At 35.3% G+C, this 15,476-nt stretch overlaps 1 protein-coding gene across 2 annotated transcripts; it reads right to left on the bottom strand.

Moving 5' to 3' along the window:
• Positions 1-615: 615 nt before the first annotated feature.
• Positions 616-12,857, bottom strand: LOC109042297 (uncharacterized). Of its 2 annotated transcripts, none has more exons than XM_019058958.2 (6): positions 12,601-12,857; positions 10,522-10,658; positions 8,860-9,383; positions 7,967-8,069; positions 6,660-6,826; positions 616-5,472 (listed from the first exon to the last, which is right to left on the bottom strand). In XM_019058958.2, exons 2-6 carry the CDS (start codon positions 10,649-10,651, stop codon positions 4,930-4,932), a joined length of 1,467 nt encoding a protein of 488 aa, XP_018914503.2. In that variant the 5' UTR covers positions 10,652-10,658; positions 12,601-12,857; the 3' UTR covers positions 616-4,929. The 2 variants fall into 2 exon arrangements, with proteins under 2 accessions (XP_018914503.2, XP_018914502.2); XM_019058957.2 differs by having other exon boundaries at positions 12,605-12,856.
• Positions 12,858-15,476: the final 2,619 nt, after the last annotated feature.

The raw sequence follows: 15,476 nt of genomic DNA, 5'->3' as shown, positions 1-15,476 counted from the left end.
GTCAGAGATATAAGCAAACTAAAGTAAGGGAGGGAAGGAGGAGAGAGAAATTCCACTGCCTGAATCTACTGCTCTGAACAATCAACTGTGAAACTCCCAAACCACATAGATATCTTGTTCGCGATGTTTAAAAGCCTCTGCTCCCCTTTTAAATTTTTTGAGGAGAACAAATCAATGTCATTCCTTGAACTTTTCACAGAATTGTCCTCGCACAGTGGAAATTCAATTAAATTTTTAAGGAATAATGCTGAATAGATTTCCATTTAAAAAATAAAGTATGACAGGAAGTCTGCTAGGTTGCAATCCGAGATATGGGGTTTAGGAGTTTCAATGTTCATATCACTTGAAAAGTTGTGCACTTAAAATAATTCATCTCAAAATATTCAAAGAAAGAATAAATATGAGTGCATAAAAAAGGAATCAATCTTAATATATAAATAAAGATAGCAGACGTCAACAGTTACCTGTAAGAAAACTAAACAACATCTATTTCACTGATATGTATCCCTGCACCTGACTGTGAAGTATTTTTTTCTAATTTAATGATTTCTCAAATGAACTCCAGTACTTAATAATGGAAATTAGTGTCCAAGAAAAAAATTATGCTACAACTGCTTGATTTTAAAACTTTTATTGAGTAACATATTTATCACAAAAAATAACTAGTTGTAGAACAATAATAGGAGAAAGAGTACAGAGCGATATTGTAGACACAAGTGCTACTAAATGTTGAAACTACATAAACATGATTACGCACTAAATAAAGTGATGTTAGTTAAAATGCATTTCAAAAATAAAATCTGAATTACTTTTTCTTTAACCACTAATTCAAGACTAATAAAAAAATGAGAGGCTGTGCAGAGTAAAGGAGCCGAATTCATCTATCACTGCGTGGTGTTTTGATGGTTGAGATTGATGAAGTACCGAACAAAAACAAACTAAAATCTTTCCATACATCTAGATTCTAAATCCAATGTTGAAACGTTGGATGGACTCAGCCTGATTTCGTTGCAAAATGCCTAATTTTCTCACATATTTCAATTCTATGATAGAAAACTGAGCATCAGGATGCTTTGAAACTTTCTACAATTTTTCTTTTGCTCCTATAGAATATACTCACAAAATGTGAGGCCTAGAGGTTGCTTTTAGATTCCATTTAGAAAAATAGAGTATGTAAGAAAAATAGGCAACAGCTGAATTAGTAAGGCTGATTCTCATTAGATCTGTTTGATTAATGTATTTAATCTCCTTATTCGTGCATACAATAAACCACTTGACAAGGTGCAAATTTCAGCATTCTGATATGTGTTCAAAATTATTTCTATTCTAGAATTTCAAAAAGAACACAATTTGCTTAGCAATAATTACTGTGAATTTTGAAGAGAAAACATAACTCATAATGTTTTAAGTCGCACCTTGTCTGGTGACTTTGTATCTTCCATGTTGGTCTCATACTTAAGCATAAAAAAAATTTACTTAGGATGAATCAGAGCGATACTGATGATACCATAATGAAATAAACCTGCATACACAAGTACGGTGATTGATACAAAAACATATTGGCAATTTTATTGATTCAGATGATAAGCCATGATGACATATACGTATTATACGAGTTAAAAGTGTAATCAGAAACTTGGAGTTTCAAACGAATTTTTTTTTTTTCTTTTTCTGCTCTATTGAGCCATCAAAAACAACCCTCCATGCCACTTACGACTGACTCACCCAAAAAAAAATAAATACAATAAGTGATATCACAATTTCAGAATTTATAAATGTTTTGGTTGATTTTCTCATCAAAACTTGATCTCGTTCCTGAAGCGCAAGGGGCACTCGCATATAGGCAAAAACTTTTAGGAGAATGGAAAAACAAAAACAAACTCACCCGCCACTATCCTAAATAGCGTATACTGATGGTATGTGTCCCTAAAAGCGATTTTAAAGGTATGATAGTTATTTATGCTCTAAAACTTATAAAAACCAAAATACAAAAAAAAATTAACACAAAATAATGTATCTGCGCATCTCTAGCTCTACACAGAAGAGTCCATAGATAACAACAGAAACCCATTCTTTACAAACAACCTTGTGTTTCCACTAGTCAACTTTTTATACCTAGTAATATAATGAATAGTCATTAGGCACTCAGAGCAATAAATGAAAAATTGAGCTGGCGAGGAAAGAAAGGAACTCATAAGAACACTCGTTATCATGATGATTTCCAGCAGTTTGCTGAATCTGCAACTGGTTCAAACCGATAGGCATCTCATTCTGCTCTCCAAAATTCCTAGATGCACTATTTCTCGTGACAATTTTTAGATACAATTATTTCCTTATCATTACTTAAATCGGTATAACTAGAAAAACAAACGTACATCATTTTCAGTCTTAGTAGAGGATAACTTTGGAAACCGGAAGTGAAATAACAGAGTTCAATATAGCATTTATGATGAATACCACCTCGTGTGACAATACAAGTTCTCTAATTAATCATTCTAAGAGACAATATCCACTCTTTGACTGAGTACAATATTTGACCAAAATCCTGTAAAGTTTCACGTTCAGATTTAGAGCCAAGATCAATACTCAAGTCCAAGTCTGCCAGAATGAATCAAAGGACGTAGTACAAACTAATCACTACAAAAACAGGGTTACCACAGAATTTAGAGGAAAACAATTCCCTGACATTCCCCAAATTTCCTTGTCACACTTAGGTAAAGTTCCCAGACAATTAAAAATTTGCCAGATGATTGGAAAGACATAATTGGAAATAGTTTTCACACAAAATCTGTTGTTCGAAACATCAAACTCATTCTAGAAAGCAAATCAAGGTGACTTGACAATTTTTCTGACACTTTCGTCAATTTTCCTGACCTTCAAAATTTCCGGACATATCCCGATATTCCCTCATTAAGGCAACCCTGCAATACATATTTCCTCGTCAAAATTTTACATTGAATATGATGGCAACATCGAAACTTTCAAATTCAACTCATTAGTTAAAAAAAAATGATTTTTGTCTTCACTAATTTTCACTTCCTGCTCACAGAAAAACCCGCGTCTACTCGGGTAAAATTTGAAACTAAACTAATGAATCAATATGTTTTACAATGAATGAATTTTCCTGTGTGCTACCTTTTTTCGACAGGAGAGAAAATGTGTGTGAAACAAAGTTCTAGTTACTTGCCTAACATTGATTTCAAAGCAAGATTTGGCGTACACCAATTACGATTTTATCGCAAGTAGGAAGTTTGAATTTACTCTTTTTATGTAGTGTAAACTACGAACGTTTATTTCTCTCTTACAAATAAGTTATCGCAGTTGCGCATAGGTTCAATGCGTTCTGCAGGGAATTTTTTAAGGAAAACATGAGCGGTAGTGCTTAATTTTGAATCCTGTATGTCCATTAAAGATTCGCACTACAGGATAGCTCGAATACCTGAATTCCTCATCTGGTTTGGAATTCACTTCTTAAACTCACATGGATCAGACAATGCTGCTATTATTTTGACAAGTTCTTCCATGCTGCCATACAAATTTATATTCTCCGTTTTTACCACAAGAGAGAAGCAAAAAGAGTAATTTCCTCATAGAAAATAACAGCTATGCATAAAGACTCAAGCTCAAAAATATCCTAAGTTTTGAGGGAAATTTTTTTTTTATTCATTAGAATGAAAATGGAATCAGGACCTTCATTCGAGGATTTGTGCCTTGAGAACTGAAATTGGACTTCATTTTACAATCAGGAACTACAACTACTGGCTTGGTTTAGTTAGAAACAGAGTATGTACCATTAGTGTCCCTATGCACATAAGTAATTTTACCAATGAGCCAGAAATTGCAGTTGCTAATTGCAAAATGCGGTCCAACTAAGATTCGCGTAAATTAGACTGATTTGATTAGAATCAGTGCGACTACATGTTGCCTAACTTTCTCTAATGTTTGATTTTTTAAACAGGAAACTAAGCAACACTCAAACATAAAATTTTGTGAATGTATTCTTCATAATCTAGAATAACTTCAAAGAGAGTTTCAAGGCGTTAAGTAGTTTATCCCTCTGTTGAAAAATAAATAAGAGATAAAATAAGGCAACATGAAACGCAGTTAGGATGATTCTTGTTTAATCTGTCCAATCAAGGATCCATTTATTCCTGATGTCAGCTATTTTTAATTTAAGGCATTGTTCATGTTTAACACGTTCCCTGCTGTTGTATTTTGTTTACTAGGCCAAGGAGTCACTTGGAAAAACAAAGAAATGTGATGATTGTATATTACTGTTACCAAATATTGCCAAAACAATCGCTCTACCTCTCGGTTATGTTCATAGAGATACGATAAGTAGTACAGTTAAGTTCATACACGATAAGTTGTGTGGTGCAACTGCAAATGGGATTTTTACAACTTGGCATCAAGGTAGAAATCACAGCAGAACAGACCAGTTACTTTGACCAATTTGATCAGAAACAGCTGACAAAAAATTGTTATAATAACTGACTTGGCAGGAAACGTGTTAAAAATCATATACTACCATAATGTATACTGAGAAACATTATTTAAGAAAAAAACAGAATCTATGTTCCAAAATTTGACATTGTTCATGTAATAGCTAACATGTGAGTGTTATGTTGGGGTGCAAAAGTGAATGTTCCCATCCGTTTACTCATGTGATCATATGAATCTGAAGATTCTGTACTCATCTGTAAAAACTAATTTTAGAGAAGAGTGTTTATGCCCTGAAAAAGCATTTCATGATACAGTAAGACCTCAATTTATCGGATCGCTATGTATCGGATTTAAAGGATCAATTTTCTGGTCCCTTCAAGGGCCTCAAGTAATTCGAATAAATGGATTCCACAATTTAACGGATTGATTCGTCAGTCCCGTAAAATCCGATAGATTGAGGTCTCACTGTGCATCTTTTTTGATGTTTCATGAGTCCAATGATTGTGTCATTTCAACATCATCTGGAATTTGATCTTCATTACCGTCATCACTTGCATCCTGCTCAGCTAAGCCACTCTCCTGTGTCTCAGAGACAAAGGATTCTCCAGAGTTTGTTTTGGCTACATTAGAAATCGGTGCTGAATTGTTACTTAAATTCACAGTTACAGTGGGCAGTGTAGTACAAATATTATCGTAATGCTGGGAACTTATTTCATCATTCTCGGTTGCAGACTTTAGATTTACTTTAAGAGAACATAGTTCCCTTCTTGGTGGAGTCGGGAGCTCTGATTTCTTGACGGGACTTTCAGAATCTGAGTCAGAGTCTGAAATGGGACTATTCCTTCTAAACGCTGGATGTATTCGCCTCTTAGGGCCAATGTGAGAGTTGCTTAAATACATTTTACTCGTACCTTCCAAAGGATCGTGGGAATTGGAGTCTACCTGACCAGACTGGAAACTGTTTGGAGAAGTTTTGGCTGCCTGAGTTGAATCTGTGGCATTGCATTTTCCGCTTTTCACACTAGGAGCCTGGAAATTTAAAGAAACGATTTTAATAAGGAAGGTCCAAAACTAAAAAATTTGAGTTTAATACTTTTCCGGCAAAATGGCTTGGGTTTAAAAATTGCTGTTTTAGGAAAAACAGATTTTGGATAGTATGAGTTTTGGTTAAAAATGGTGGAAGGTTGATTTGACAATGGGCTTGCTGCAGGCAAGATACAGCCACGTGAATAGACTTGCTTGGTGTAAAATTTGCTCGAAAATCACAATCGACACATGGAAAATCTTGAACCTATTCTTTAGCGCACAATGTGCGTAGTTTGTGACTTGATTTTTCAAGTATCTCGGGTCAGTGGGCAGTTTTTTTCGGTCGCCCCCGACCAAGTTTGTACAATCAGAGGAGTGAGAAAACCTAACCTGAATAAAAAACAATATTGTAAACTTATTCTAAAGTATGATTTAAATCATTCTGAAGCGGTTTCCTTTTCTCTTTCTTTACTTTGCAAAACCAAAGCTTTGAATCGATTGATGTCTGGAGAGTTTTTGACAATTCACGAGATTGATTATTCATTTAGGTTCGGTTTTCTTGAGTCTCTCTCCGGGGAAACCTGACTGTCGGCCACTTCGGAAAACTGCCCTTGGGCACGGTAAATTTGAATAAAAAAGTTGAAAACTATGCAGATTGCACACTATGGAGTGCATTTCAGACTCTTCTGATGTGTTTAATACAATTTTTGTGTGTTTGAACCTACAGAAGGTCTATTCACTTTGCCGCATCTCATGCTTGCAATGGACTGATTGCATTTGGGGAAGGTTTAGCATTTACTGCACCCATGCGTCTAACTATTATTTATGGTCTCCACATTCATATCAACCAAATGAGACGAGAAAAAACACTAAAATTATCTTACGATACATCTTATTTGATGTTTCACGAGTCAGATGATGGTGGCATAGACAAAATATGACCAAACAAAGACTTAAAACGTTATAGATCTCTCGTCGTGACCTCAGCTAAATATTCCAATGCATCTACCTGAGCGGAACACTCTCCCCCTGAGTCTTGCACTGATACTCATCAGAGTCCGAATTTTGGAATCTAACGGAAATTTTTGGCCTTTCTTTCCTTCCACATTTTTTTTTTTTTTTATTATTTATTCAGCAACAGATTAATTACAAATGCCATATTGGCTTACAAATTACGCCACGATACTCACTTTAAAGTCTCTGATGAGGACAATCGGTTTCATGAATCTCTTCACTTTTGGTTCCGGTTCAGAATCAGACGAGTCATCAAAATTTAACTGTGGGACCATACATATGGAGCCTGAATGTTTGAAATCGCCTTTAGGATGCCTGCAGTCATCTTTCTTTGAACCTTTAACTATAGAACAAAATCTCTAATTACGACAGTTTTAAAAACAAGCAAAATCAGTTCGGGAAACTATTTTCTCTCAACAGTTTTGCTTGCAAACTTTCAATGAGAAGTTTATAAGCATCCTGTTTACGACAGAAAAACGAGCCAAATTTTATGTAATTAATGAATAATCCCTTGTTAAAACCGAGAACGCGTTTTCAGTTGCCTTTTAAGTTGGTTGAGACCAAAACTACTTGGAAAAGGAATTTTTCCTCAACAGAAAAATGGAATAAATGTTTTCCCCCTTCTAGTATCATAGAATATTCATTTCTAATTACATATGCATTAATACTCCTTCGCAAAACTACCACCTCTTGTCTCATCAGTGCATACTTAAGAACATATGTCAGTTGATTTTCTTTATTATTACATTGATAAAAGATTACAAACGGTTATTATGCATAATATTTTTCGGCAATAATCAAAATTCAGGGATTTTGTGCTAGTCCACAGTTTTTCCCAGGATTCAAGGGTTTTCTTGAAAGTTTTTAGGGAGGATTTCCCCTTGCTCGCAAACAAGGTCTTATGCAAAGTAATCCAAATGAACAAGAGTAGGTGCACTGGAACAGTCATTTGAATTGGCGGGTACAGAAACAGAAATTGAGTTACATTTTTCAACAAATTATCATTAGTGCAGCGTATTGAAAACGCGATTACTAGAAACAGCCTTACAAAGAAATTATTTCATGCAGCCTAGACTACTTACAAATACTTGGGCATAAATTCTGCCGAGTACTGTAATTGCTGGTCGTCAATTGTAATCAGGCATTTGAGGCACCATCAGCTTTGACTCAATGCTGAGGATTGTGAAGTGGACAGAAATACCTGAATTAAGCTGTTTCCAAAGATACCCAGCAAAGCAAAACGCCCACTGAAGCAAGAGCAGCGTGCCAGCACACTTGGTGGGCAAAAAATTCCCAATTTTTTCAGGTCAATGAAAAAATTGAATCAATGAAATCAATTGAAACCTATGTATGAAAGAAGCAAGTCCTGCCTGTCAAAGTCATCTGCAATTTCCTGACTTTTTTCTGACTCAATGAAGGCATTTCCCAGTTCATTTTTGTAAGAGAACATTGAAAAGAAAGTCTAAAGACCTATCATTCTTACCGAAATGTTTTGGCTTGCTCTTGATGTTCTTGACAAAATGAAGATTCCTGCGGTGTTTTTCAAATGACAAAGGATTTGGTCTTTCAGGCTCTGCAGCAATATTCTAAATAAAACGCAACACATAGTTTTAATTATGAGGTTAATGAGGAGATAACAGCAACTTTCGAACAGAGATTTAAAGATGTAAATGCTCATCAATTTAAACTAATAGCCTAGTAACAACAGCAGAATTTTTTTTTTTTAAACAAAAAAAAAAGAGAAAATTAAGAGAATTTAAGCTTCCTGCTAATGGAAAAAACGGAGATCATTACAGGTCAAATCAGTCACCTTTTCATTTGGCAAAAATTTAGAATTCCATGATTTTTATCCTCTTCCTTTGATTTATTCAATTATTATAAACATGTCAAAAAAGATCCAGAACAAAGTAAAAAATTTACTGAAATGAGTTGAAGACCCAATCTGATCCCAGTAGACTTAGATCTTTTCGGCAAGCGAGAAGTCTAAATCAACAGAGCAAAAATATATACTGTTCATAAAATATATACTGCAAAACTTCATTTCTAATCCTGCTGGCGGATTCATCAACAGGTTTTTGCTGTAGAAAATCCACAGAATTCCCCAAAAAATGTCTGGCCAGGGTGGTTTTCTGCTTCGGGCAGGTTCCTTTATGATTAGGTTTCACTGTAGTCTGAATTTTTTAAATGATGTGTAGTCCACAATTTGACTCAGCTTGCAATTTTGCAATGTTCTCTAAAAAAACTTTTGAGGAACCTTCGTAATCGACACACATAATGAGAATGAAAAATAAAATCAAGTATTTAAAATCTAGTTGAAATAAAATTGCTGAAAATTTTTTTGTGAAATAGAAAGGTGATGGCAAGGTAGGATCTTACCACTGCTTCTGATTCTTGTGGAGCTTCAACCACAGGGACAGGAATTCGTCGGGTAGCCTGGTTAGGTAATGAAATCCGCTGCAGGGGAATTGTCAAGTTTGTGAAAATTTGCAGTCCTTGTACCATCGGCCGCACAGCCTGTTTACGCCTTGGTGCCACATTGAGTACATTCTTACTATGCTTAACTGAGTTCTTTCCCATTGTTGGACTATTTTTTGACATCGATCCACTGATTTTTGACAGTTGCTGACGAGACCTATGTCTATTGAACGCCATCTGAAGACCAGCCAAAGTCTGAGATGTCTCCACCATCCGAGTCATACATGCTCGAATTTCCGGTTCGGTGTTGGAGACAAGTTTCTCATACTGTCTGTTTTCTTCTTTCAAAGTTGCATTGGAGATCTGCAGTTGCTCTACCTCAGTTTCTAAAAGGACGTACTTTCGGTTTAATGTGGCATACTCTAACTTTTGCTCTTGCAGTTGTAATTTCAAAACAGAGTAGTTCCGTTTCAAACAACTGATTTCTGAAACAAAAGAAGAGATCGATATTGTTAAGAGGGCTCAGTGGGAAAATAATCATACTTCATAATAATGAAATGAGATCGAATATGTGGCAGAAAAAAAAACAACAAATAAAACTATGAGGATAGAAAAAATGCTAAGCAAACTGTACTACCCTACCTATTAGCGCAGGTTGAAAATAAAAGTGAGCTCCTCACAGCTACAACGCATTCTAATACATAATTTTTTAAATTTTAAAATAAAAGCTGAGAACTTGGGAAAATTTGAGAGATAATAAAAATTGTCTCCTAAAGTGCACACCAGATGGCGAGGACTCTCGTACCAGGATGCGCTAACATGTCAATTTGAAATCTCTCATCAGTTGGTAAAATAAATCATTTAGAAAATTATTTTCTTATTTAGACACAGATTATGTTAGAAATTCAGAAAATTTACAAAAAAATTAAAAAAAATTTCGGACATCAATGCCATTTTTAAGTTGGCATGCTCCTGCCAATCATATAATTTATGGTGTCAAATGTAGAAGAAATTATGGTAGAAAATTATTGCTAGAATCATTTTAGGTTGCACAAATGAAAACTAATATCAGAAATAAAAAATTTTGAGGAAATTCTGATATTTTTTAAGTTTTAAAGACACCTAATGCAATCTAACAGGGATGCAGAAAGTTCTTAGCCTTCTCATTTTAAAGGCAAAGCCTTCTCATTTTTTTTTCCTCAGAAATTTTAAAAGGATGACTTTTTTATGGCCCTAAGTACACATATAAATTGCCACGATTATGCGAAAAACACATCATTTTTACCACAATTATACGAAAAATACTTACGCTTTTCTGCATAAATGTGCAGTTTTGCTAACTTTTCCATTTGAAAACATAGTTTTCAGGGCCTTACCACTTACACATGCAACCGATCACAAGCTGCCCAGTCTGGTGATGGTGAAATTATTGCACCCCTGCAATCTAATAAGGTACTTTCCACAAATCTTATCATAGAGCCAAAAATATTAAACCGTAATTTTTGGGGGCTCATCTTAGGTAGGTACTTTTAGGATCAAAATTATTTGGTGTGAGTAGCTCCGGAATAGGTACAGGTGCACAGAGTAGTTATATTTCAGTTTTGGTAAAAACAAATAACTTACCTTTCTTTAAAGCAGCAACACTTTTGTTCGTACGACAGGGTTTTGCAAGATTTGACTGCTTTCCTGGACAATTTTTTAGACGTTTCATTGTTTTGCTTTTTTGGTTCTTCAGTAACTGCCGAGGTGACATCTTTAATCTGTGGACACAAACTTACAAATTAATAAGTGGCGACTAGAAAGCAACCAACAAAAGACAATAAGAAGAGACTGAGAGAGAAATGACAACTTCTTCCGTTTGAAAATCTATACCTGCATACTTGAATGCGCTACTCAGCATAATGCTTACGCAAATTTACTTATGGGTTATGATTAAGCGGATAACTGGTGAGATGGCATCCTGTAATGCAATTATTGTATCGTTAGCTCTGATCAGAAAGTCTCAGATTTAAATCTCTACCAGGCAACCTGAATTTTTGGTCTCAGTCAAAGATAATCGGAGTTGAGGAACAAAGAAAGAGAGATGAATCAAAAGAAACGAATTGAAGTTGGAAATAAATAGTGCTTTGAGAGATACCAAAGAGAAGAGATTACCTAGTAAACTAAGAACCAAACTCAGCAACCTGCTTGTTGAAATGTCTGTCTGCACAACAAGACATCAAACATTGGTTGATTACACAGCACAGGTGAGTTCTCAGTATATCTAGCCAAAAACCAGAAATAGTTTAAACGATCAGGCTGCTAGAGAAACATGAATTCAAAGGAGGACGTAAAATCTCGAGACAATACATGAGAGATAAAAATAGCAATTTCTCTCATGAAGGGGCAATATCAGTCTCATTTTGGGGTTTTAACTATTTCGTCGAAGATATATCAACCATCCATGCTGTTCAATTACATTTTTTAGGACTGATAATGGACTAATTTAGGAACTATGCCTTTCGATAAATCACCATTTAACTGAGCCGCCCTTGAAAAGTGCAGCAAAGCAATCAATATTTGAACAGTCCATATGTTCTGAGTGAAGCCAGGGAATATTGAATGACATAGTCACTAAATCAGTCTATTGTTAGTTATACACTTGCCTGATGAGACTTGATTATATGATTAGGTTAGGTTGGCCTCCTTATTTCTGGTGGCAATCGAGGTATGAGGAGGAGGAACCGGTGCCACACACGGGTGCTTTAATCTTGGTTTATGCGGCACCGACGGTCGGTGGCTCGGCGCGAGATTGGTGGTGTGATCGTGAACCGCAAATCGAGTGCTGCATAAATAAAACAAACCGCCACAGTTATTATTTTCAATTCACTCCCATTCTTTGTAATTTCCCTTCTTTTTCAAAGCATAATTGAGGGGCTTAAAGGACAAGGCGTATAAGTGCAGTTTTTGCTGTTTCTAAAAATACAAGTTTGAAGTTTCAAGATTACGGAGGTTCTTATGGCGGAGAGAAAGATTTGCGGTTCACGATCACGCCACGAATCTTGCGCCACGCTACCGACCGTCCGTGCCACATAAACCAAGATTAAAGCTCCTGTGAGTGGCACCGGAGAAAGAACCAATCGACCTGACAATAAGCTGGACAGCAAGTTGCTGATGCCAGATTTTACCAGCCCACGACAATAATGAGGGATTTCAGCTCTCACACCCAGCTACCTTTAGGAGAGCTCAGTTCTCCCCTTACAGCAATATCGTCATGAATAAAGTTGACATCACACTTCTAGACAGAGACAGAAGATTGTCTCACGTCACTTTAACATGTAAAGTAAATGGAAGAATCAAGATGGTGGGTCTATTGTCGAATCTAAAGGTGCGTAAACTTATTTGACATAGGTCTAAAGAACTTACTCCTAAGTTATTCTGGCTAACCCTGGCTCTTGGAATAGGTTCTAATCAAAATGATGAAAATGGCTACTGTCTCATTCTCAAGAATACTGTCTGGCTGACAAGAGACGATGAATGATGATTTATCATTGTGCTGATGAAGCGGACGTTAGACAGAGATGGGGTCTTCTTCTCTTTTTGTACCTGGTGCTATGAGCGATCAGGAATTCAAAGAGATACATGATTTGGCATGTAGGTACATTTAATGGAGCTTATACAGAATTCCTTCAGCATTAAAGGAATGGAGAAGAGAATACTTACTGACCTCCTGTGGGGATTCTGAGGCTGATGGATGGGTATGAATGTCTGGGCTAATTGAACAATTCACTAGGTTTCTGACCAAAGACTTGAGACCGGTCGTCTGGAACGCTGTGGCACACTTTCAAATTTAGATTGAGAATGATTTTTGATAAGTTAGACTGTAGAAAAGAGTTAAATCCCAGGGCCCAGAGAATGCTTAGAAAAAAATTCCGTGCAAACTGCACATGCATGCAAAGGCAAACTACATAGAGCAAATATAGAACGTAAATAAACAATGGAATGTGTGGGCGAGGCAGCCATCAAGTCATGACGTAAAACTGTACATCGGTCTATCAGCCAATGAGAATGAGACTATTGCAAGGCTCAGATACTATTTCACGCCGTACATGACCCAACTTTACTACAACTCCAATTTGACTTCCGGTTGCTTGCTATGACGTGCAAATGTACATTCCTCAACTCACCATGACCTGTATTTTCTCCTTGATCGGACAACGAAGTTCAAAGTCAAAACAAAGCATTGTTGCCCAATCAGTGAAGGAGTTGTGTCATCGTCATCAAGGACAGTAATATTGCGTCATGTCAAATATACCCGCGAAAATTTAAATCGACGGGCGTCAAAACCTCACAACACTTCGAAAGGAAATTAAAATATGTATTATAGAAAACAGATACTTGGAGTTTCGTTAAATTTGGGCGGTGTAATTGATGCAAATCTTCATTTTTTTTGTTGGTATGTGAGCATGAGGATGAAGGGAAAGGACCACTTCTTAGAAACTTATTATTAAGATTATTCTTGTCTAAAAATACTGAATTGCATTGAAGAGTGACTTACTTACTTGGGGCATTTTAAAAAGCAACTTTACTTTATGAAGAAATCTTGAGAGAAGCATGTACCTAAATGGTGGCATTACCAATCCTTGAGGCATCAGTTTGCATCGTTGCAACTCTCCTGTCATATTTCACTTCTTAAAAGAAGGACTGGTCATTGTTGTTGCATAAAATTCTGTTTGATTTTTCCTCATTTTTTCAAAAATTCTCACTAAAACTAATATTTTGCACAAAAACGTTGACTGATGAAAAATAAAATTGAAAGCAAATAAGATTCATGACTGATTAAGAAACACAAAAAAGTTCAACTCTAGTATTAAGACTACAAAATAGGCTTTAATATCGAATATTTTCTCTGATTGTACCCTCACACGAAATATTGTAAGTTTTGCTAGAAAAAATCAACATGTCAATTTTTTCGAGAATATAAATTATCTCCTTATTTTGTCATATCCTTCACTTGTGAGATCAATTATGCCTGAGGGAACAGAATGTAAGTGAAGAGAGAGAGGATGGAATAAAAATAAACAAGGTTCTTCAAGGAAAAAAAAAAGGTTTATTTATGTTTTGTTTGCAACAATAACATAAAAATAGGGCCTGGATTCAAACACTGACACATGACATTACAGTTACTCACAGCAGCAAGTTTTTGGCAGATATAGAGCTTTAAATGAAGAATATAAAAACAAGTAAAATTACAAAATAATAGAGTAGAAAAAATAATTTGAGGTATAAATCTTGATTGAATGTTTACTTGGTACAATATAAAGTGAAAACTTTGATACTGATTCACAATTGAGGGGCACGAAGGACAGTGAAACTTAGAAGTGCCCAAGACTTCATTTACAAAGTGCGTTTAAATCATTAGTCATTGCTTACGAGTTCAAGGAAAAGGCTAGAAAAAATTTATTAGAAAAAAAAAGATTCAATCAATTAATTGAAACACTAAGAAAATACTCTTTCCTGAAGCAATAACTTTTGATACACCTTCAGACTGGATGATGCTAAAAGGTGTAATGTACGATTGCAAAGATTCAAATAAACAAGATTATAAAATTGGAATCTGGATGATCAAGTCCAAAACTAAATTGTGTCTTAACTTAAATAGGAATTACTTGTGCTAAGTATCGACCATCAGAAATCAGAAAAATATAAATGTACTTAGTATAAAACCAGGCCTGGAAAACCCCATTAAAAAAGAGGAAACGAAACTGTCATTACAAAATCGGAAAACTCAAGTGGTTACAATATTTGGCCGAAGAAAGATTTCATGCATTGTGTAAATCTCATTCAGCGAAAGTATACTGTGTATAATACTGTGAGAAGATTGTCTTCAGAATTATTTACAATGTGCAGTCAAATTTTAGAATTTATCCAATGAAGAAGGAGCGAGCGATGGGGAGAGAGAGAGAGAGAGAGAGAGAGAGATTGGAAGGTAACTAGAGATAAGAAGATGACATGATTAGGTATTTTATTTACTTTTTAAAGGCTTTTTCTCATTCCGCAAACTTTTATCATAGAAAAAATTAAAATGTGTTCATAGTCATGAACTACCAATTAAAACATAGTTCAGAACTCAAAATGTACTGAACAATAGTAACAAGATTAGGATTACAAGTGAATTTGTAGAAAAGGTAAGTAATCATTGAGATATCGAACATATTTTGCTAAAATACTGTTTCACTTTAACTTCATGGCAAAAAGGAATCGATTATACATGAGGCACATTTCAACTGTTTTTCATCAAAGACTCTATTTTGTAAACCTTAATAAAGCTGACAATGTGTGAGCACGAAATATAGCATTTTATTAGTAGAATCAAAAAACTAACTTTATCGTGTGCATACTTTCAGCTCTATTTTAGGGTTTACAGAGTGCTCCCTTCAGAGAAAAATATCTGAAAGTCATCTCTGGACAGTTTTTTGCCAAAAATTTAAAAGGAAACCAGTATTTTAGAAAATTAAGTTTGATTTCTTGTTATTTGATTACTCCCACTATAGTTTCATTTTAAAATTAAAATTTGATGGATTCGTAAGTTACAAATT

Source organism: Bemisia tabaci, chromosome 10 (assembly GCF_918797505.1).
Source record: "Bemisia tabaci chromosome 10, PGI_BMITA_v3".
Classification (NCBI taxonomy): Eukaryota; Metazoa; Arthropoda; class Insecta; order Hemiptera; family Aleyrodidae; genus Bemisia; species Bemisia tabaci.
This window is presented reverse-complemented; position numbering and strand designations above follow the sequence as displayed.

What these genes read in the sequence shown, in the direction of transcription:
- LOC109042297 (XM_019058958.2), bottom strand. Translation starts at nt 10,651, where the DNA reads ATGTCACCTCGGCAGTTACTGAAGAACCAAAAAAGCAAAACAATGAAA. An exon ending in CACAAGAATCAGAAGCAGTG is followed by an intron (nt 8,070 to 8,859) that starts GTAAGATCCTAC and finishes CGTTTTATTTAG; the next exon opens with AATATTGCTGCAGAGCCTGA. An exon ending in TCCTCATCAGAGACTTTAAA is followed by an intron (nt 5,473 to 6,659) that starts GTGAGTATCGTG and finishes TTAAATTTCCAG; the next exon opens with GCTCCTAGTGTGAAAAGCGG.